General features: G+C 40.0%; 2 protein-coding genes across 4 annotated transcripts in view; both read left to right on the top strand.

Annotated features, from left to right (window-relative positions):
- LOC309493870 (uncharacterized protein) overlaps positions 1-21,945 on the top strand; it is a 113,446-nt gene that overhangs the window by 58,768 nt on the left and 32,733 nt on the right. The gene's annotated exons all lie outside the window — the stretch shown is intronic.
- Positions 352-11,386, top strand: LOC309493627 (uncharacterized protein). Of its 3 annotated transcripts, XM_082162765.1 has the most exons (4): positions 352-1,373; positions 1,677-1,698; positions 1,880-1,942; positions 2,524-11,386. In XM_082162765.1, the coding sequence occupies exon 4, from the start codon at positions 3,853-3,855 to the stop codon at positions 11,152-11,154; it is 7,302 nt and encodes a 2,433-aa protein (XP_082018891.1). In that variant the 5' UTR covers positions 352-1,373; positions 1,677-1,698; positions 1,880-1,942; positions 2,524-3,852; the 3' UTR covers positions 11,155-11,386. The 3 variants fall into 3 exon arrangements, with proteins under 3 accessions (XP_082018891.1, XP_082018890.1, XP_082018889.1); XM_082162764.1 differs by having other exon boundaries at positions 352-1,698; XM_082162763.1 differs by having other exon boundaries at positions 352-1,942; positions 2,524-3,582; positions 3,838-11,386.

Genomic DNA, 21,945 nt, shown 5'->3' with positions numbered 1-21,945 from the left:
GACTCCTGCTGCGCGCACCCTTTGTGTGTGTGTGTGTGCGCGCGCGCGCGTTCGCGTGTGCGTGTTAATATCTTTAACAGATAAGGAATTTTATTTATATTATTTGTGATTTGATATTCTTTGTGATTTTATGATATTATTAGCATTTCCTGCGCTGTCTGTGTGTGCGCGTTTTGATAAATATTTGAACCTGTAGTTATTTTTATTTATTGTATTAAATATGAACTTGTAATGGATATTTTTAACTTGAAATTAATTTTATTTAAAACAAAAAGGCCTTGCACAGCTTTTGTGAGCACGCTTTTGATTAATATTTTTAACTTTTAATTAATTTTATTGTAATGAATATTTTTAACTGGATTAATTATTTATTAAAATGATTTTTTTAACTTGTAATGAATTTTATTTAAAATAAATCCCTATTAAATCTATTTTGCCTGCAATTGTTTTAAATTAATTAGGGTTTAAAACCGATCTACACGGATTTCCTATTACCCTTTATGCTGACTTCTAACTTGTCTAGTTGATGCCCAATGTATTAATTAAACATTTCCGTTTTTTATTACGGACGAGCCCACATTTGTTTGTGGCTGTGCGCAGCTTTTAACGGACTCTGGGTGCGCGCATCTCCTGCGCAGTCTGTGTGGGTGGGCGCGTTGTGATAAATATTTTTAACTTGTTATTTTTATTTATTGTAATAAATGTTTTTTAAATTGTAATGACTTTTGAATGTATTTTTACTAATTAAACTTGATTATAAGGGTATTAGTTTTTAGTATTCAAACGAATATAACGGCTGGCCAATTAGACTGTGGAATGCTGCATAACTAATGATTCTGGATTTTTCTATGCCTGCTGTTTTGCGTCGGGTGAGTAAGAAAATCTGTCTCAGGTAATTAAAATGTGTGTGGGTCAACGAGTTGAATGCAGTTAAACTTATTTGATTATGAATGTTTATAATAGCTGAAACATGAACAATAATTAATTTCCATTAAGCATTACAATAATAATGTGTCTCGTGAGGAGATTGTGCTAACGGTTTCAGGCCCGGCTGCAGGATGAAATGACTGAGGGGACATGTGAAATTGTTAAGGGTTAGGCATAACTTTATACCATCAATGATCAATACACACTGATAACTCGCTTAATAAAAAGATAAGCCAGCGTCATTTATTATCACGCTTAATTGTAATATTCTATTTTAGATCGTTCCCCCTTAATGTTTCCATGGCGACGCGTCATATTTGTCACGTGACACACCGCAGCCACTGTATGACAGATGTGTCGCTTTTATTTTCTTTTTTTCTTCAAAATATTCACAAACTTGCTTACCTTGTCATCAACTATCTGATCTTCCGATTCTCAAAAAATGTGTAAGTGAGTGTGTTTGGTCTTTTAAAAACTTGTATATAAAAAAGAAAAACATATCTTGATCTATAACGTGAGATGGGCGCCACCATGTTTCTTTGCACCGCAGTTCAGAGAATCCTGTCAAATGTACTTATTCATGTGATTCAGATTAGTCAATGATATTTTTAAGACTTTACAGTTATTCTGTACATGTCCATCCATGCAGGCATGTGCAATATTTTACTTGTATAATAGTTAATCATATGTGATTTCTTATTTTTCTCCCTTTTTCTTTTATGTGAACACGTTTGTAAAAATCTTGCCAGTTCATTGCATGCATCCATTGCGGTAAGTAATCTTTTTAACTGACTGTCACATTCTCAGTATTTGCATTTACAATAGACAATGGAATAGCAATCTACATCAGCATATTTCACAACATGTAATAACCTCTTTTATTAAGCACTTAACACTTAAGATTTGAATAACATTTTTGGAATCAAGATTACTCATTTCATTTACCCATTAGGTTTCGTATCTCCTCCACTGCCTCGTAGCCACTGCCAACTGCCATCAGCACCTTCATTTCAAGGTAATCCACTAGTATTTGAGTGACAGCTTGACAGATTCTCAGTATTTGCATTTATCATGGAAAAAACGACCTTTTGTATAACAGCATTGTATTAAATTGTGTAACAGCAGAATGGATTGCAGACATTAACATCATAGACATAAATTGTAATGTTTATATTACATTCACCTTTATTGCCATCTAGGAACCTTTGTGGTAAATAAATATAACACCAATAAAATTCAGATTAGAAAAAAATAAGAGTAACCATAAAACAGAAAAACCAAAAACAGAGACTTGAAACCGGACAGAGAAGGGGCCGTTCTAATCGCTTAGAGGCAGGCTGTTCCAGAGTCGTGGCCCTAAATTCATGGTCCTTTAAAGTCTATTCTCTGAGAATAGGATAGAAATTTGTTCAAATTTACGACACTTATGAAGAAGTTTGGCCGCAGCGTTTCAGACTAGCTGAAGACAAGCAATTTGAGACTTGGATACACAGCAAAATAATGAATTGCATTAATCTAGCCGAGACGTAACAAACGCATGAACAGCCATTTCTATTCTCTATCACAAGCTGTTTATTTATTTTCATTTTTCCATAGGGTTGAGGCTGCTTTGGCTGTCTATGCAAGTAACACACACAACATATTAATCATTAGTTATGTCTTTATATTGATTAATACACAATTCTACATGTCCTGTAGGGTCCACATAGACATTGCTGTTTTAGTCTTTACTGTATACAGTATATAACATTGTGATATTTTACACATTTAGCCATTGGTAGAAATTAGAGTAAAGGTAAATATATTTGTTTGTTGGACATGTAAATATGCTGAGTAAAAACAAGGTTTTGTAGCTTAAAATGAACAGCTTGATTTGTGTGAGATGTGTCTCTTTTTCTCTCTCCCTGCAGTAGATTGGACATCTCTGTTCCCATCAACAGTATGTAAGAACTGTTTTTAAATGTGATGGCGTTGCATCATAAGCCCCAAAAATGTGTTGAAAATATATTGATTACTGCATTCTGTATTTATTTATTACATTGTCCCACCTCTATACAGTAAGTAATCATTTTAGAAATAATTTTTGTTTTACTATTATTATTATATTTGCCCAATTAACTGTTAAGTGAAGTTTTAATTAAGTGCATTTTGTATTAAGGTTTTCTGTAAAGAATGTAATTAACTTGTTTTTTTCTCTGTGTGTGTGTGTGTGTGTGTGTGTGTGTGCGTGTGTGTGTGTGCGTGTGTGTCGTTTAATGTCCTGTCCTATCCTATACCTTTATGTCCTTTTTTCCCTCAAACTTTTATCTCGCTTAAACCTCTACCTCTCGCCCATTCTGTTCTTTCTCTTCAAAACAAAAATTGACTGGCTGCTACCCCAAAACGCTGCTGCATTGCTTGCTGCTTCGCTTGCTCGCACCCCAAACGCAATCTCAAAAATGCAAAAACCAAAACGCATAAACCCAAACTGCACATGCAAGCTTGCTAACGCATCTTTAAAAATTAAAAGCCAGAACCACAACAAGTTTTTCCCCCAAAACGCTTTGAAAACCAAAAACACTTTGAAAACCAAAACCTATGAAAACTCTGACAACTTGACTAAAAAACGCTTGACTTGACTATAAAAAGCTGGGACTGTGAAAAACTTGAACCCAGGTGAGAAAAATCAACTGCAGATTCAGGAAAAAGTGGAATATCAACTCTTTTAAAGTACACACTTTTTTGATTAACCTAACTTCAAATCAATTAATTAACTGTTGTTATATATCGACTGTTGTATACTGTTACTAATATATATATTTCTGTATATCTGATCGCATAAAAGGTATTATCTTTTGTGTTCGTTTTCTCAAGTAACAGTAAATATCAATATTTGTACCCATTACTCAAACATATTTGCTTGATTGCCAGTGCTCAAACATCACCATGCCAAGGAGAGGAAAGAGGAGTGAATCTCAGAAACAGCGCAGAAACCTAAAAGCTTCATGTGGCACCAATAGCAGTACTTCTGGAGCAGGTATGGTTGGTGAAAACATGTATGTTCTGTCTGTTACAGCATCTCACTGTCAAAGCGATTCTAGGTACAAGATTTACTCCAGAAGTCGTCAGTGTACATGCAATGCCTTAATGTTCCTAGCTGTCCATAATGAACGTAATGAGCTACTCGGTTTCGATTTAGACCGCATTTTACAGAAAGGTGATGCCCTTTACACTAGTGTCAAAAAAACACTGCGGAGCAAAGGACAATTTGTGGCAAATTTTTTTAACTTTGATGAGCTGCCAAGCACAGTTAAGACCAACTCTGCCTGCTACAACATCCTGAAACATCCTCAGAGAGTTGGATTCCTAAAAGATTCACCTGTCCTAGGCGAGTATGAAAACCTAGAGAATACTCTGCAATGTCTCAGAGCTGATGTGAGTGACGCGTTGCTGATGTGTGGATGCTCGTGTATCGCCGTATTCAGAGATCGCTCAGGGAGGTTTGGTTATTTTGACTCTCACTGCAGATCAGCATATGGAATGCCTGAAGATGAAAGCACTGGTACAGCCGTGATGTTGACCTTCTTCCGTTTAGAGGACATGATTGAGAGGTTGCTGCTATTGTTTCAAGGGTGTTTTGATTTGAGAGACCAGCAACAGTTTGATCTGCTGCCTGTATCGTTCATTAACCGAATAACTGAAAGAAGTGTACGTCCTGAAGTCTCCCCGAACTGCTGTGAGCTTGAACGTGATGTACAACCATCTGTCTCTTTTGAGAACGAAGCTCTGTCAAACAAAGAACAATGCAGGTCTGCTGATGTCTCACAACTGGATGTTCAAGTCCAAGATGTGCAACCATCCACCTCTTTTGAGAACGAAGCTCTGTCAAACAAAGAACAATGCAGGTCTGCTGATGTCTCACAACTGGATGTTCAAGTCCAAGATCCATTTCAGCAACTATCTGAGACTACTGTTAACAGTGACGCATCAACTGAGGAACAAGCCCACTTGACTAATCAGTATAAAATCAAAGTTATAACTTCCGTCACTCAGGATAGCGACAGATATAAAAATGTGTCATTCAGTAAAACATTTCCTGATATGCTTTCACAGAGTGCATCTATGCCGATAGCATTGTCAGCTCCAAATCAACAATGTTCAAAATCAACTGACTTAAATAAGCAATTGAAAAAACTGAGCAAGACTCAAAGGCGAAAGGCTTACAGTTCAAAATGGCACAAAGAAATGAGTTCCATCAAAAAACAGACTAAATGCAAAATCCATAATTATAAAACATATAAGGAAATTAATAAACAAGCCATGAAGAACAAATATTGGAATAATGCAATTTACAGAGAACACCACAAACAAGCCATGAAAAACAATTATAAACATATTAATGAATACAGAGAGAGAAAAAAGAGTACTGCAACCAGCAATTACAAAAATGACAAACAGTTCAGGGTGAGACAAAAGAGCTATATAATTAGAAACTACAGGAATGATGAACAGTTCAGGGTGAGACAAAAGAGCTATATAATTAGAAACTACAGGAATGATGAACAGTTCAGGGAGAGACAAAAGACCTATATCATAAGAAATTATAGGAATAATCCTAAATACAAGGAACAGCATATGCAATATATTGTTGATAGATATTTAAAGGATCCTATTTTTAGGCAAAGGCAAATAGACCATTATACAAACCGATGCAAAAATGATCCTAACTTCTATGAAAAAAGGAAGAACATCTTTAAACAACGTTATCACTGTGATGCACATTTTAGGGCTCGTCAGAAAGAATACAATTTATTCAAATCTAAAAACAAAATATCTGCACTCAAGGTACTTCACACAGTACGCTGTGCACAAGGCATACAGCACAAATACAAAAACATGAATCTGATGCGCCAGCAGAGAGACACGTTACAAAATAACCAGCCTGACGCAGTACAAGATCCGACTGTGTTACGAGCCTTACATGTTTTCAGAGAAGTTATAAAACAGGGACCAACTTATGTCTGCACATGCTGTGCCAGAGCGCTCTTCTCAAATCAAGTGAAATCATGTGATCGTGAGCGCTATCAGAAGAATCCGACAGCTGCTTCAGTTTGCTTGACTGGAAACTATGTTCACGTCTGCTCCGACTGCCCTGATCAATGTCCCTTGGAGAACAGGAAAACAGAGTGGATCTGTCACTGCTGCCATAATACACTAATGAGAGGTCTGATTCCAGACATTGCTTTAGCTAATAAACTTCAGTTCGCTCCCATTCCTCCTGAACTCTGCGATTTGAATGTTCTTGAAAGACACGTTATTGCAAAGTACATTCCTTTTGCTAAGATTGTTACACTACCGAAAGGCCAGCAAAGAGCTATTAAAGGTGCCGTGATTTCTGTTGCATCTGAAGTAGAAACAACTGTAAATTCTTTACCCAGACCAAGAAGTGAATCACAACTGCTTACAGTGAAACTCAAAAGACGTCTGTGTTACAAAGGCCACTATCAGTTTCAGACTTTGAACATGCAGAAGGTTTTGTCTGCTTTAAGAAAGCTAAAAGATATCCATTCAGAATATAAAGATATCCTCATTAATGCAGAATTCTCTGAAGAAGAAATGTTTAATGAGCATGAACAGTCTGCAAATGACATCAGTGCTCCTGATGAGGAAATGGATATTGAGAACACCAGACAAAGTGAGAACACAGAAGAACAGAGCAATGAGAATGAACACAATGATTCTAATGATGACACTGCAGAAGAGCAATCGAGAGGCCTTGCCTTGGACACATGTCTTCAGCCCCCAGATCTCGGCCAGCAGCTGTTGTCTTATAATGATGGGATATTTTGCATTGCCCCAGCAGAGAGAAACTCTCCTGTAAACACTTTCAAAATTCCTAAACTTGAGTCTATGGCGTTTCCTGTGCAGTTTCCTGATGGCAAGAACACCTTTGATGAGCCTGGTAGAGCAAAACATGTTTCCCCCAGCAGATACTTTAACTCTAGACTATTCTCTATTGACAATCGTTGTGCGAAGGACACCAACTATATCTTCTTTGCGCAGTTTGTGACTGAAATGAACATGGCCACATCTAGTATGTCTATCCAGCTGAGGAAAGGAAAACCCATGACCCGTGATGGACGCAGAATAAACTGTTCAATGCTGCAGGACAAACAGGAGTTAGAAAAGCTTGTAATAAATAAGGAAGCTACACGATTCATGCAACCATTAAGAGGGACTCCAGCATACTGGGAGAAATCTCTCCGTGATTTGTTTGCTATGCTGAGACAGCTGGGCACTCCTACATTTTTCTGTACGTTTAGTGCTGCTGAGATGAGATGGCCTGATGTGATTACTGCTATTAAAGCACAACAAGGTGAAACTGTGAACTTTGCTGAATTAGACTGGTCCGAAAAATGTGAAATCCTCAGAAGTAACTCTGTGACAGCGATGAGAATGTTTGAGAAACGAGTTGAAGCCTTGATGAGAGATTTGATAAATTCCCCTGCTCGACCTATCGGTGAGGTAATTGACTTTTTTTACAGAGTAGAATTCCAGCTACGTGGCTCTCCACACATTCACTGCTTATTTTGGGTGAAAGATGCTCCAGAGTTTGAAAAAGATCAAGATCAGGATGTGTGTGATTTCATTGATAAATACATTTCATGCAAATTACCAGACCCAGACAAAGACCCAGAACTACATAAAATTGTAAGTGAAGTGCAGATGCACAGTCGTAACCACTCCAAATCCTGTAAAAAGAACAAGAAGCACTGCCGGTTTGGATTTCCTAAACCACCCATTAATAGAACCATGATATCACGCCCCAGACCTCCTCCTGTAGATCAGTCTGATGAAGGGAATGAATCAGAGGAAACTAATTATGCCAGTTTTGCAAAAGAACAGCTACAGAATGTGTGGGATCTACTGAATGACTCAACTCAGAGTTTTGATAGCATTACACAGCTTCTTCATAAAGCAAACATGACTTATGAAGAGTACGAGAAACATATTGATACTATTTCTACATCAAGTTCAATATTCATGGAGAGACGACCACAGGACTGCTGGGTTAACGGCTATAATCCAATGTTGTTAAGAGCCTGGGATGCAAACATGGACATACAGTTCATTCTGAACCCCTACAGCTGTATCATGTATATTGTCTCGTACATTTCAAAAGCTGAGCATGAGATGAGTGATTACCTTAAAAAAGTGATAAAAGACTCAAGCCATGATGACCTGTCTGAACGTGAGAGCATGAAGCAGATCATGAATGCCTATGCAAAGAACAGAGAAGTCAGTGCTCAGGAGGCAGTCGCTCGCACATGCAGTCTGAAATTAAAATCATCATCACGTGCTGTCATATTCATACCTACTGATGACAACGCTGTTAAAATGAGTTTACCAATGAGGTGCTTGCAGACCATGGATGATGACATCGAAAATGTGTGGATGACAGGATTGCCTGAAAAGTACAAGGCCAGGCCAAACAGACCTGAATTTGAGAACATGTGCATGGCTGAATTTGCAAGTGAATATCGCATTGTTTATGCAGGACAGCAAAAAGGTAAAAATGTTTTGCCACTTCAAAAAAACTTAGGACACATACAGAAAAGAACGAGGGGAAAACCTGCTGTCATCAGATTTGCCCGTTTTTCACAGCAGAAAAACCCAGAAAAATTCTATGGAACTTTTCTAAAGCTTTACTTGCCATATCGCTCAGATGAACAGCTGAAGTCGGCCAGATTCAAGACATACGAATCATTTTATGCATTCGCTTCAGTTAAACTACAAGGAACTGATGAACTGCAGCGTGTGTACAATATTGTAAACGAAAACCGTGAGAAATATGAAAAGCATAATGAGGCTATTGAACAGGCAATTGAGGATTTTGAACAGAATGGTCCCGTTGAAGATGCATGGACTACATTGGCTCCAGCAAATGAGATGGTCCGTTTGGAGAGCATATCAGAACGTGAACCCACTGATCCTAATGATGTGAACGAGCAGGAGGATATTCCTGAATACACAGCATCTACCTCTGTCAGTAACACAGCTATGCCACTCGTGGAAGCTGCCCAACTGAATCCTGCACAGATTCGCAAAATGTACCAGAGTTTGAATCAAACACAAGCTTCCATATTTTATGCAGTCCGAGACTGGTGCAAAAGATGTGTCTCTGGTGAAAACCCACAACAATTCCTGTATTTTTTGAATGGAGGAGCAGGTGTTGGTAAATCACATGTTATCAAATCTATTTATGCTGAAGCAACTAAGATATTGCGCAGGCTTCCATGCATACAAGAGCATACTGACATTTCCAAGCCAACCGTTCTTTTAGCAGCATTCACAGGAACTGCAGCATTTAACATCTCAGGTAAAACACTGCATTGTCTTCTGAAACTACCAAGAAACTTGAAGCCTCCATACCAAGGCCTGGGAAACAGCTTGGATGAAATCAGGGCAGACCTTTCTAATACACACATTTTAATTATCGATGAAATATCAATGGTGTCAAAACAGTTGTTTGCCTATGTGAACTGGAGACTGCAACAGATTAAAGGAAACAAGAAACCTTTTGGTGGCTTATCTGTATTAGCTGTGGGAGATTATTATCAATTACCACCTGTGGGAAGAGCAAAACCACTCTGTGTGTATGAGGACCATGTGCTGGACTTCTGGACAGATCATTTTCAAATGATAACTATGACACAGATCATGAGACAGAGAGATGATCTTGCATATGCTGAGCTGCTCAACAGACTGAGATTAAAAAAGAAGCACGAGAAGCTGACTGATGCAGACAGGTGCATGTTAGAAACTGTCATAAGATCCTCCCCTGAAGAATGTCCAGCTGATGCATTGCACATCTATGCAACCAATAAAGAGGTAGACAATCACAACAGTGAAGCCATATCCTCCCGTTTTTCTAATATTATTAACGTTGATGCACATGATTACAAAAAAGATCCCCGAACAGGAGAAATGAAAAGGCAAGCGACACCATTTAAAGGAGACAATCGTGACCTTATTGACACACTACAGATTGCTATTGGTGCACGAGTGATGCTAACCAGAAATATTGATGTGGGTGATGGACTGGTTAACGGCACTTTTGGGAAAGTGGCCCAAATAATAACCCATACCCGAGACGGATATGTTCAATTAATTGGTCTTCATTTAGATAATGTGACTGCTGGACAAAAACATCGCAACAAAGCACCTGATGGAGACGACAACATTGTCTATATTGAGAGGTCAGAGGAACCACTGAAAAGAAAAGGAACAATGCGAAGACAATTTCCCATGAAGCTTGCTTTCGCATGTACCATCCATAAAGTGCAAGGAATGACGACTGATCGCGCTGTTGTATCTCTGAAGCACATATTCGAATCAGGCATGGCATACGTTGCACTCAGCAGAACAACATCACTCAGTGGATTGCACATTACTGACTTCGAAGAAAAGAAAATCTTCTGTGATCCAAAAATAAGTGCCTCCTTGGTGAACATGCCAAAAGCAGATTTTCACAGTATCCAGCCCATCCTACAAATTGTACAGGACTCCAAACTGAATTCAGCTCTTAAAATAATTCATCATAACACAGAGGGGCTGGAGTGTCACATGGATGATTTAAAATGCCACCATGAGCTTCTCTTAGCTGATGTTTTGTGCCTCACTGAAACACACCTGTCAGGCTCAGCTGTTCCTGCACATCTACATCTGGATGGGTACACCATGTACAAACGCAACAGGCATGCATCCTACACAAACTATGCACATTTGGCAAACAAGAATGGTGGTGGAGTCGCCATTTATGTGAAGAACAGCTTTAAAGTTTGTCCTCTGATGTACATACAGAATGTTACTGACTTGGAATATTTGGTTTTGAAGATAGAAGCCCCCAAACAAGCACTTCTTGCAGTAATCTACAGACCACCCAGTTATAATTTGGCAGAGTTTTTGGCACAACTGAACGCCCTCTTGACATCTCTGGAGATCATTGATTTCAGGCCTCTAATCGTTTGTGGCGACTTCAATGAAGATCAGCTTTCTCGTTGCAACAAACCTATTCTCAATTTGTTTGAAGATAAAGGATACACACAGCTAATCAGCACTGGGACAACAGAAAAAAACACTCTTCTAGATCCTATCTTCATAAGCGGCGCAAACTCAAACATCAGAGCAGGAGTTCTACAGACGTATTACAGCTATCATGATCCTGTGTTTTGTGTTTTAGAATAGATGCATCAAATATATCAAAATCTGAGTCACACATTTAACACTCCTTTAAGATAAGATCATGATTTTAAGAAAAAAAATAATGCTAAAACAAATAAATGTATACCACAAAATGTTTCACATTGTCTACTTCTTGTGTGCATGTGTGTGTGAATGTGTTACATATAGACTATTTGTTTGTTTGTTTGTTTTGTTAGTTTGTTTGTTAGATAAGGAATGAATGGAGAGTGAATGTCCTTTCCAAGGATCGCCACCTTGACGTGGTGGAAAGGCTTGTGTGTTCCAGTGATCTTAAGAGTGAGTAATTCTGGAGTTTTTTACTCCAGTTTGACTTACTTAAGGGTGAGGTTCCAGACTAAGTGCGATCCAAATGGGCATTAACTAAATAAAATATTTTTTTAAGCATAATTACTTGATTTTTGTCTTTCTTGATCCAAATACACACTCCCTCACAAATACACACACACACACACACACACACACACACACACACACACACACACACACACACACACACACACACACACACACACAGTCACACACAGTCACACACAGTCACTCACTCACTTACACACTCAGAGTTTATTAATTTATGAGTTTTAAGAGTTAATAAGTGTATGAATTCATGAGTTTATAAGTGAATTAGTTTATGACTTTGAGTTTATTAGTTTAAATGAGTCTCAATGGCTCATATAGTATATAGAGTGGTTTTGTGTGGTTGCTATGGTGTTGCTAGGGTATTTTGGGTGGTTGCTAGGCGGTTGCTAGGGTGTTTTGGGTGGTTACTAGGATGTTTTGTGTGGTTGCTATGGTGTTGCTAGGGTATTTTGGGTGGTTGCTAGGGTCTTTTGGGTGGTTGCTAGGCGGTTGCTAGGGTGTTTTGGGTGGTTGCTAGGGTGTTTTGGGTGGTTGCTATGGTCTTTTAAGGTGGTTGCTAGGCGGTTGCTAGGGTGTTTTGGGTGGTTGCTAGGGTCTTTTGGGTGGTTGCTAGGTGGTTGCTAGGGTGTTCTGGGTGGTTGCTATGGTATTCAGAGCGGTAGATAGATAGATACACACACACACACACACACACACACACACACACTCAGAGTTTATGAGTTTAGAGTTTATAAGTGTATAAATTGATGAGTTTATAAGTGTACAAGTTTTTGAGTTTAGAGTTTATAAGTTTAAATGAGTTTAGAGTTCAGAGTTTATTAATTTATGAGTTTAAGAGTTCATAAGTCTATGAATTCATGAGTTTATTAGTTAATTAGTTATTCAATTTAAGTTAATTAGTTTATAAGTGTATGAAATTAGAGTTTATTAGTTTAAATGAGTTTCATTGGCTAATATATATAGAATGGCAGTTTGATTTAGTTTTCAAGGGATTTAGATTTGAATTTTTGTCGGTTGGTGAGTTTGAATTTTTTTAGAATGCCCAATGTTAAGTCAATGGGAGTTTTTCCGAGTTTTGATCGTCATTTGTAGGAAAACCGTAAGTCCGATCAGTCTGAAAAGATATAGCATAAAACTTCAGATCAGTTTGAGTGTCTGAGCCGAGTTTGGAGTATGTAGAGTTAAAGCTCTAGGGCGAGTTTGAGTCAATAGTTTTTCACAGAAGATTAATAATAATAACTAGATGCGAAAGTTCGTCGAGACAAACTTTAAGTTGGCTTGAGAAAGTTTGGAGCAGAACGTTTTTTGCTAGGCGGTTGCTAGGATTTTATGGGTGGTTGCTATGGTGTTCCTAGGGTATTTTGGGAGGTTGCTAGGGTGTTCTGGGTGGTTGCTAGGTGGTTGCTAGGGTGTCCTGGGTGGTTGCTAGGGTCTTTTGGGTGGTTGCTAGGTGGTTGCTAGGGTCTTTTAGGTGGTTGCTAGGCGGTTGCTAGGGTGTTCTGGGTGGTTGCTAGGGTTTTTTGGGTGGTTGCTAGGGTATTCTGGGTGGTTGCTAGGCGGTTGCTAGGATATTTTGGGTGGTTGCTAGGGTCTTTTGGGTGGTTGCTAGGGTGTTCTGGGTGGTTGCTAGGTGGTTGCTAGGGTGTCCTGGGTGGTTGCTAGGGTCTTTTGGGTGGTTGTTAGGCGGTTGCTAGGGTGTTCTGGGTGGTTGCTAGGGTGTTTTGGGTGGTTGCTAGGGTCTTTTGGGTGGTTGCTAGGTGGTTGCTAGGGTCTTTTGGGTGGTTGCTAGGCGGTTGCTAGGGTGTTCTGGGTGGTTGCTAGGGTGTTTTGGGTGGTTGCTAGGGTATTCTGGGTGGTTGCTAGGATATTTTGGCTGGTTGCTAGGGTGTTTTGGGTGGTTGCTAGGGTCTTTTGGGTGGTTGCTAGGCGGCTGCTAGGGTGTTTTGGGTGGTTGCTAGGGTCTTTTGGGTGGTTGCTAGGCGGTTGCTAGGGTCTTTTGGGTGGTTGCTAGGGTGTTTTGGGTGGTTGCTAGGGTATTCTGGGTGGTTGCTAGGCGGTTGCTAGGGTCTTTTGGGTGGTTGCTAGGCGGTTGCTATGGTGTTCTGGGTGGTTGCTAGGGTGTTTTGGGTGGTTGCTAGGGTATTCTGGGTGGTTGCTAGGCGGTTGCTAGGGTGTTCTGGGTGGTTGCTAGGGTGTTTTGGGTGGTTGCTAGGGTATTCTGGGTGGTTGCTAGGCGGTTGCTAGGGTCTTTTGGGTGGTTGCTAGGGTCTTTTGGGTGGTTGCTAGGGTGGTCTGGCTGGTTGCTAGGCGGTTGCTAGGGTGTTATGGGTGGTTACTAGGATGTTTTGTGTGGTTGCTATGGTGTTGCTAGGGTATTTTGGGTGGTTGCTAGGGTGTTTTGGGTGGTTGCTATGGTGTTCTGGGTGGTTGCTAGGATATTTTGGGTGGTTGCTAGGGTCTTTTGGGTGGTTGCTAGGGTGTTCTGGGTGGTTGCTAGGGTGTTCTGGGTGGTTGCTATGGTATTCAGAGCGGTAGATAGATAGATACACACACACACACACACACACACACACACACACACTCAAACAGACTACCTCGCTCACACACTCACTCAGACACTCAGACACACACACACACACACACACACACTCAGAGTTTATGAGTTTAGAGTTTATAAGTGTATAAATTGATGAGTTTATAAGTGTACAAGTTTTTGAGTTTAGAGTTTATAAGTTTAAATGAGTTTAGAGTTCAGAGTTTATTAATTTATGAGTTTAAGAGTTCATAAGTCTATGAATTCATGAGTTTATTAGTTAATTAGTTATTAAATTTAAGTTAATTAGTTTATAAGTGTATGAGATTAGAGTTTTTTAGTTTAAATGAGTTTCATTGGCTAATATATATAGAATGGCAGTTTGAATTAGTTTTCAAGGGATTTAGATTTAAATTTTTGTCGGTTGGTGAGTTTGAATTTTTTTAGAATGCCCAATGTTAAGTCAATGGGAGTTTTTCCGAGTTTTGATCGTCATTTGTAGGAAAACCGTAAGTCCGATCAGTCTGAAAATATATAGCATATAGCTGCAGATCAGTTTGAGTGTCTGAGCCAAGTTTGGAGTATGTAGAGTTAAAGCTCTAGGGCGAGTTTGAGTCAACAGTTTTAGTAAGAAGAATAATAATAATAATAATAAGTTTAAATAGGATTTCAATATGTTGGCTTTCTCAAGCCAACTTAATAAGTTTAAGTACAATATCAGTAAGTTGGCTTTCTCAGCCAACTTAATAAGTATGAGTGACAATAACACTAGTGGTGCTTTGAAAAAGCACCACTAACTAGAATGTACATTTCCTGAAGAAAATGTGAAGTGGTGCTTGCAGTGGCAAAACTCACCACTCGGTTGCTAGGATTTTGTACATGATTGCATACGAGACAACAACCATGTCTGTACGATGTTGTGGAGCTGGAATATGGCTTCTATATGTTGCAATATGGTTGCTAGGTAGCTCTAAACAGTTGCTATGGTGTGGTTCCACAGTTACCATGATATTTACAGACTGGTTTCCCAACCAAAACAAACAAACACACCCCCATGTCTATACGATGTTCTGGTGCTGAGATATAGCTCATTCATGTGTTTGTACGGTTGCTAGGGTACTCCAAATGGTTGCTACGGTTTGTTTATACAGTTTATGGGGTAATATATAAAGAGTATTTGCAAGTCTGGGTCAAAAAATGCCCAACTCTGTGTTTTTACAATGTTTTGTTGCTGAGATATGGCTTGTAAATGTTGTTCAATGGTTGCTAGGGGCCTGTAACTGGTTGCTAGGGCGTGGCTATGAAGTTGTTATGTCACTACTTATTGGCTGCTTGATAGGACAAATCAAAAGAGCCCAAATCCAAGGCTCTATGACCTTCTGAATCAAATATATGATTTTGCAAATTTTGAGCCTATGTTAAGTCTATGGGAAATTTTTCGGCAAATTTTTCGCCCGCCAGACGAACATTGTACACCCGATCGCTTATAAAAGTCATAGCACACCTCTCCTCAATAAACCGGTCGATTTGACACCTCATTCAGGGGTCTGTGACAAACGGTGTGGGGCGAGTTACGCGCCGAAGTTTTGTCTTGGTGAATAGTAATCACAACACTAGAATGTACATTTCCTGAAGAAAATGTGAAGTGGTGCTTGCAGTGGCAAAACTCACCACTCGGTTGCTAGGGTGTTGTACATGATTGCATACGAGCCAACAACCATGTCTGTACGATGTTGTGGAGCTGAAATATGGCTTCTATATGTTTCAATATGGTTGCTAGGTGGCTCTAAACGGTTGCTATGGTGTGAATACACAGTAACCGTGGTGATATTTTACAGACTGTTTCCCAAACGAAACAAAAGAGCCAAACCCCATCTCTATACGATGTTCTGATGAAAAGACATGGGTCTTGATAAACGGTTGCTAGGGTACTCTGTTTGGTTGCTATGGAGTTGCTAGGCAGCTGCCAATGATGAAACTCCAAAGGCTTCTTGTCACTATGAATGATATAAACCAACTCCCATGCCTCTGTGACATTCAGAATGGAAGAAATGCCTCTTTGGATTTTGGTTGCTAGGGTACTCTGTTTGGTTGCTATGGAGTTGCTAGGCAGCTGCCAATGATGAAACTCCAAAGGCTTCTTGCCACTATGAATGATATAAACCAACTCCCATGCCTCTGTGACATTCAGAACGGAAGATATCCCTCTTTGGATTTTGGTTGCTAGGGTACTCGGTTTGGTTGCTAGGGAGTGGCGTAGCAGCTGCCAATCATGAAATTCCAAAGGCTGCTTGTCAGTATTAATTATATAAACCAACTCCCATGCCTCTGTGACATTCAGAATGGAAGATATCCCTCTTTGGATTTTGGTTGCTAGGGTACTCTGTTTGGTTGCTATGGAGTTGCTTGACAACTGCCAATGATGAAACTGCAAAGGCTTCTTGTCACTATGAATGATATAAACCAACTCCCATGCCTCTGTGACATTCAGAATGGAAGATATCCTTCTTTGGATTTTGGTTGCTAGGGTACTCTATTTGGTTGTTAGGGAGTGGCTTGGCAGCTGCCAGTCATGAAACTCCAAAGGCTGCTTGTCAGTATGAATGATATAAACCAACTCCCATGCCTCTGTGACATTCAGAATGGAAGATATCCCTCTTTGGATTTTTGTTGCTAAGGTGCTCGACAATGGTTGCTAGGGATGGGCTAGGAAGTGTTGAGGTGATTCATGATTGGCTGTTTGCTGCCCCGAGTCAAATGAGACCACCCTCATGTTTCTATGACAATTCAGTCCAGAGATATCCCTTTGATCTCTTTCAATGGAAGTCTATGGAACTTGTTGCTAAGGTGCTCTAAATGGTTGCTAGGGCGTGGCTTGATAGCTTCACAATGATCCTGAGAGACTGATTGGTCGTCTGAGTAAAATGAGCCCGCCCCCTTGTCTCTATGACACTGTGATCCAGAGCTACGTTCAATACAAAAACCTTATGTAATTTACCATAGTAGGAAAAACACATGCTATGGTGTAGGACGGCCCATTTCTTGGGCCGTCCTACACCATAGTAAGTCAATGGGAAACTTTGGGCAGCTCCTGCCCCCCAGGGGTGCAACTTTTACCCCATTGTGAGGTATGTTCTTACAGAGCCTGTCAGCCTCTTCAAATGTGGCAAATCACACGTTTCTGCGAAATCCTCACTCAGAGCTACGAGTCATCAAAGTTCGTTGCAATGTTAAGTCTATGGGATTTTTCGGCCGCTTTTTCGCCCCTGGGGCGAACACCGTACCCCCGATCGCTTATAAAAGTCATAGCACACCTCTCCTCAATACGCTGGTCGATTTGACACCTCATTCATGGGTCTGTGACAAACGGTGCGGGACGAGTTACGCGCCAAACTTTTGTCCAGAATAATAAGAATAAGAATAATAATAAGTATGGAGGATAACAATAGTGGTGCTTTTCAAAGCACCACTAATAATAAGTATGGAGGATAACAATAGTGGTGCTTTTCAAAGCACCACTAACTAGAATGTACATTTCCTGAAGAAAATGTGAAGTGGTGCTTGCAGTGGCAAAACTCGCCACTGGGCAGATGCTAACACAATTAACATGTTGTGATACCATGATATACCACATTTTAGCATTATTTACCACGATTTACCATGTTTCTAAGATGATTTACTACGATTTACCACATTCCAGCATGATTTACTATGATTAACATGTTGTTAAAATTATGCTAGCATGATTAGCATGTTGTTAACATGATTAGCATGTTGGTAGCATGATGCTAGCATGATTAGCATGTTGCTAGCATGCTTTTAACAAGATGTTAGCATGATTAGCATTTTGCTAGCATGTTTTTAGCTAGATGCTAACATGATTAGCATGTTGCTAGCATTATGCTAGCTTAATTAGCATATTGGTAGCATGATGCTAGCTTGATTAGCATGATGTTAGCATGATGCTAGCTTGATTAGCATATTGGTAGCTTGATGCTAGCATTATTAGCATGTTGCTAGCATGTTTTTAACTAGATGCTAACATGATTAGCATGTTTCTTGCATGATGCTAGCTTGATTAACATGTTGTTAGCATGATGCTAGCTTGAATAAGCATTATGCTAGCATGATGTTAGCATTACGCTAGCTTAATTAGCATGTTGGTAGCTTGATGTTAGCATGATTAGCATGTTGCTAGCATGTTTTTAAATAGACGCTAACATGATTAGCATTTTGTTAGCATAATGCTAGCTTGATTAGCATGTTGCTAGCATTATGATAGCTTGATTAGCATGTTGCTAGCATTATGCTAGCTTGATTAGCATGTTGGTAGCATAATGCTAGCATTATTAGCATGTTGCTAGCTTGATTAGCATGATGCTAGCATGATGCTAGCTTGATTAGTATGTTGCTAGCATGTTTTTAGCAAGATGCTGTTGCCAGGTGGTGGTTGCTAGGGTTTTCTGGGTGGTTGTTATGGTGTTGCTAGGCAGTTGCTAAGGTGTTCTTGGTGGTTGCTAGGCAGTTGCTAGGGTATTCTTGGTGGTTGCTAGAGCATTGCTAGGTGGTTGCTATGGTGTTGCTAGGCAGTTGCTATGGTATTCTGGGTGGATGCTAGGGCGTTGCTAGGCAGTTGCTAGGGTGTTCTGGGTGGTTGCTAGGCGTTCTGGGTGGTTACTAGGCAGTTGCTAGGTGTTCTGGGTGGTTGCTAGGCAGTTTCTAGGGTGTTCTGGGTGGTTGCTAGAGTTTTTTGGTGGTTACTAGAGCATTTCTAGACGTTGCTAGGGTGTTCAGGGTGGTTGCTAAGGTATTTTTGGTAGTTGCTATGGTGTTACTAGGTGGTTGGTAGTTGTCAAATATGGTTACTATGGAGTTTTTATAGAGTTCTTAAAATCTTTAATAACGAGTTCCTTCAGTACGGCACTCGGCCTGCGGCCTCGTGCCTATGGCCGAATAGGCACAAGCATGGAGCAATATCGCAAGGCTACGAGTGTGATATTGCTGTAAAAAATGTTAAACAAATTTTTTTATATTGTTTATTGGTTTAGGGTGGTTGCTAGGGAGCTCAGAGTGGTTGCTAGGGTGCTGTAACTGGTTGCTAGGGTGTGGCTATGAAGATTTTAGGCCATTACTTATTGGCTGCTTGATAATATAAATCCTCTGAGGGAGAGAGAGAGGGAGAGAAACGCAGGGGTGTCAGGCCCTTTGGAGTGGTGTGTGTGAAAACGGCAGTTGGGATTCAAATGTTTTTAGAACTCCCCATGTAAAGTCAATGGGACTTTTTTGGCCGCTTTTTCGTCCGCTGTGCGAACATCGTACACCCGATCGCTTAGAAAAGTCATAGCACACCTCTCCTCAATGAGCCGGTCGATTTGACACCTCACTCAGGGGTCTGTGACAAACGATGCGGGGCGCATTACGCGCCAAACTTTTGTCCGGAATAATAAGAAAAAGAAGAAGAAGAAGAATAATAAGTTTAGTGACAATAACACTAGTGGTGCTTTGAAAAAGCACCACTAACTAGAATGTACATTTCCTGAAGAAAATGTGAAGTGGTGCTTGCAGTGGCAAAACTCGCCACTGGGCAGATGCTAACACAATTAACATGTTGTGATACCATGATATACCACGTTTTAGCATTATTTACCACGATTTACCATGTTTCTAAGATGATTTACTACGATTTACCACATTCCAGCATGATTTACTATGATTAACATGTTGTTAAAATGATGCTAGCATGATTAGCATGTTGTTAACATGATTAGCATGTTGGTAGCATGATGCTAGCATGATTAGCATGTTGCTAGCATGCTTTTAACAAGATGTTAGCATGATTAGCATTTTGCTAGCATGTTTTTAGCCAGATGCTAACATGATTAGCATGTTGCTAGCATTATGCTAGCTTGAATAGCATTTTGCTAGCATGATGCTAGCTTGATTAGCAGGTTGCTAGCATGATGCTAGCTTGATTAGCATGTTGCTAGCATGATGCTAGCTTGATTAGCATGTTGCTAGCATGTTTTTAGCTAGACGCTAACATGATTAGCATGTTGCTAGCATAATGCTAGCTTGATTAGCATGTTGCTAGCATGATGCTAGCTTGATTAGCATTATGTTAGCATGATGCTAGATTGATTAGCATGTTGGTAGCTTGATGCTAGCATAATTAGCATGTTGCTAGCATGTTTTTAGCTAGACACTAACATGATTAGCATGTTGCTAGCATAATTCTAGATTGATTAGCATGTTGCTAGCTTGATTAGCATTATTTTAACATGATGCTAGCTTGATTAGCATGTTGGTAGCTTGATGCTAGCATGATTAGCATGTTGCTAGCATGTTTTTAGCTAGACGCTAACATGATTAACATGTTTCTAGCATAATGCTAGCTTGATTAGCATGTTGCTAGCATGATGCTAGCTTGATTAGCATTTTGCTAGCATTATGATAGCTTGATTAGCATGTTGCTAGCATGATGCTAGCTTGATTAGCATGTTGGTAGCATAATGCTAGCATTATTAGCATGTTGCTAGCTTGTTGCTAGCATGATTAGTATGTTGCTAGCATGTTTTTAGCAAGATGCTGTTGCCAGGTGGTGGTTGCTAGGGTTTTCTGGGTGGTTGCTATGGTGTTGCTAGGCAGTTGCTAAGGTGTTCTGGGTGGTTGCTAGGCAGTTGCTAGGGTATTCTTGGTGGTTGCTAGGCAGTTGCTAGGGTATTCTTGGTGGTTGCTAGGGCATTGCTAGGTGGTTGCTATGGTGTTGCTAGGCAGTTGCTATGGTATTCTGGGTGGATGCTAGGGCATTGCTAGGCAGTTGCTAGGGTATTCTGGGTGGTTACTAGGCAGTTGCTAGGTGTTCTGGGTGGTTGCTAGGCAGTTGCTAGGGTGTTCTGGGTGGTTGCTAGAGTTTTTTGGTGGTTACTAGAGCATTTCTAGACGTTGCTAGGGTGTTCAGGGTGGTTGCTAAGGTATTTTTGGTAGTTGCTATGGTGTTACTAGGTGGTTGGTAGTTGTCAAATATGGTTACTATGGAGTTTTTATAGAGTTCTTAAAATCTTTAATAACGAGTGCTTCAGTAGGCACAAGCATGGAGCAATATCGCAAGGCTACGAGTGTGATATTGCTTTAAAAAATGTAAAAAAAAATGTTTTATATTATTTATTGGTTTAGGGTGGTTGCTAGGGAGCTCAGAGTGGTTGCTAGGGTGCTGCAACTGGTTGCTAGGGTGTGGCTATGAAGATTTTAGGCCATTACTTATTGGCTGCTTGATAATATAAATCCTCTGAGGGAGAGAGAGAGGGAGAGAAACGCAGGGGTGTCAGGCCCTTTGGAGTGGTGTGTGTGAAAACGGCAGTTGGGATTCAAATGTTTTTAGAACTCCCCATGTTAAGTCAATGGGACTTTTTTGGCCGCTTTTTCGTCCGCTGTGCGAACATCGTACACCCGATCGCTTAGAAAAGTCATAGCACACCTCTCCTCAATGAGCCGGTCGATTTGATGCCTCACTCATGGGTCTGTGACAAACGGTGCGGGGCAAGTTACGCGCCAAACTTTTGTCCGGAATAATAAGAAGAATAATAATAAGTTTAGTGACAATAACACTAGTGTTGCTTTGAAAAAGCACCACTAACTAGAATGTACATTTCCTGAAGAAAATGTGAAGTGGTGCTTGCAGTGGCAAAACTCACCACTCGGTTGCTAGGGTGTTGTACATGATTGCATACGAGCCAACAACCATGTCTGTACGATGTTGTGGAGCTGAAATATGGCTTCTATATGTTTCAATATGGTTGCTAGGTGGCTCTAAACGGTTGCTATGGTGTGAATACACAGTAACCGTGGTGATATTTTACAGACTGTTTCCCAAACGAAACAAAAGA

The sequence above is a fragment of the Leuciscus leuciscus genome, assembly GCF_965113295.1.
Source record: "Leuciscus leuciscus genome assembly, chromosome: 3".
NCBI lineage: Eukaryota > Metazoa > Chordata > Actinopteri > Cypriniformes > Leuciscidae > Leuciscus > Leuciscus leuciscus.
The sequence above is the reverse complement of the archived record's forward strand: the minus strand, read 5'-3'. Positions and strand labels throughout refer to the sequence as shown.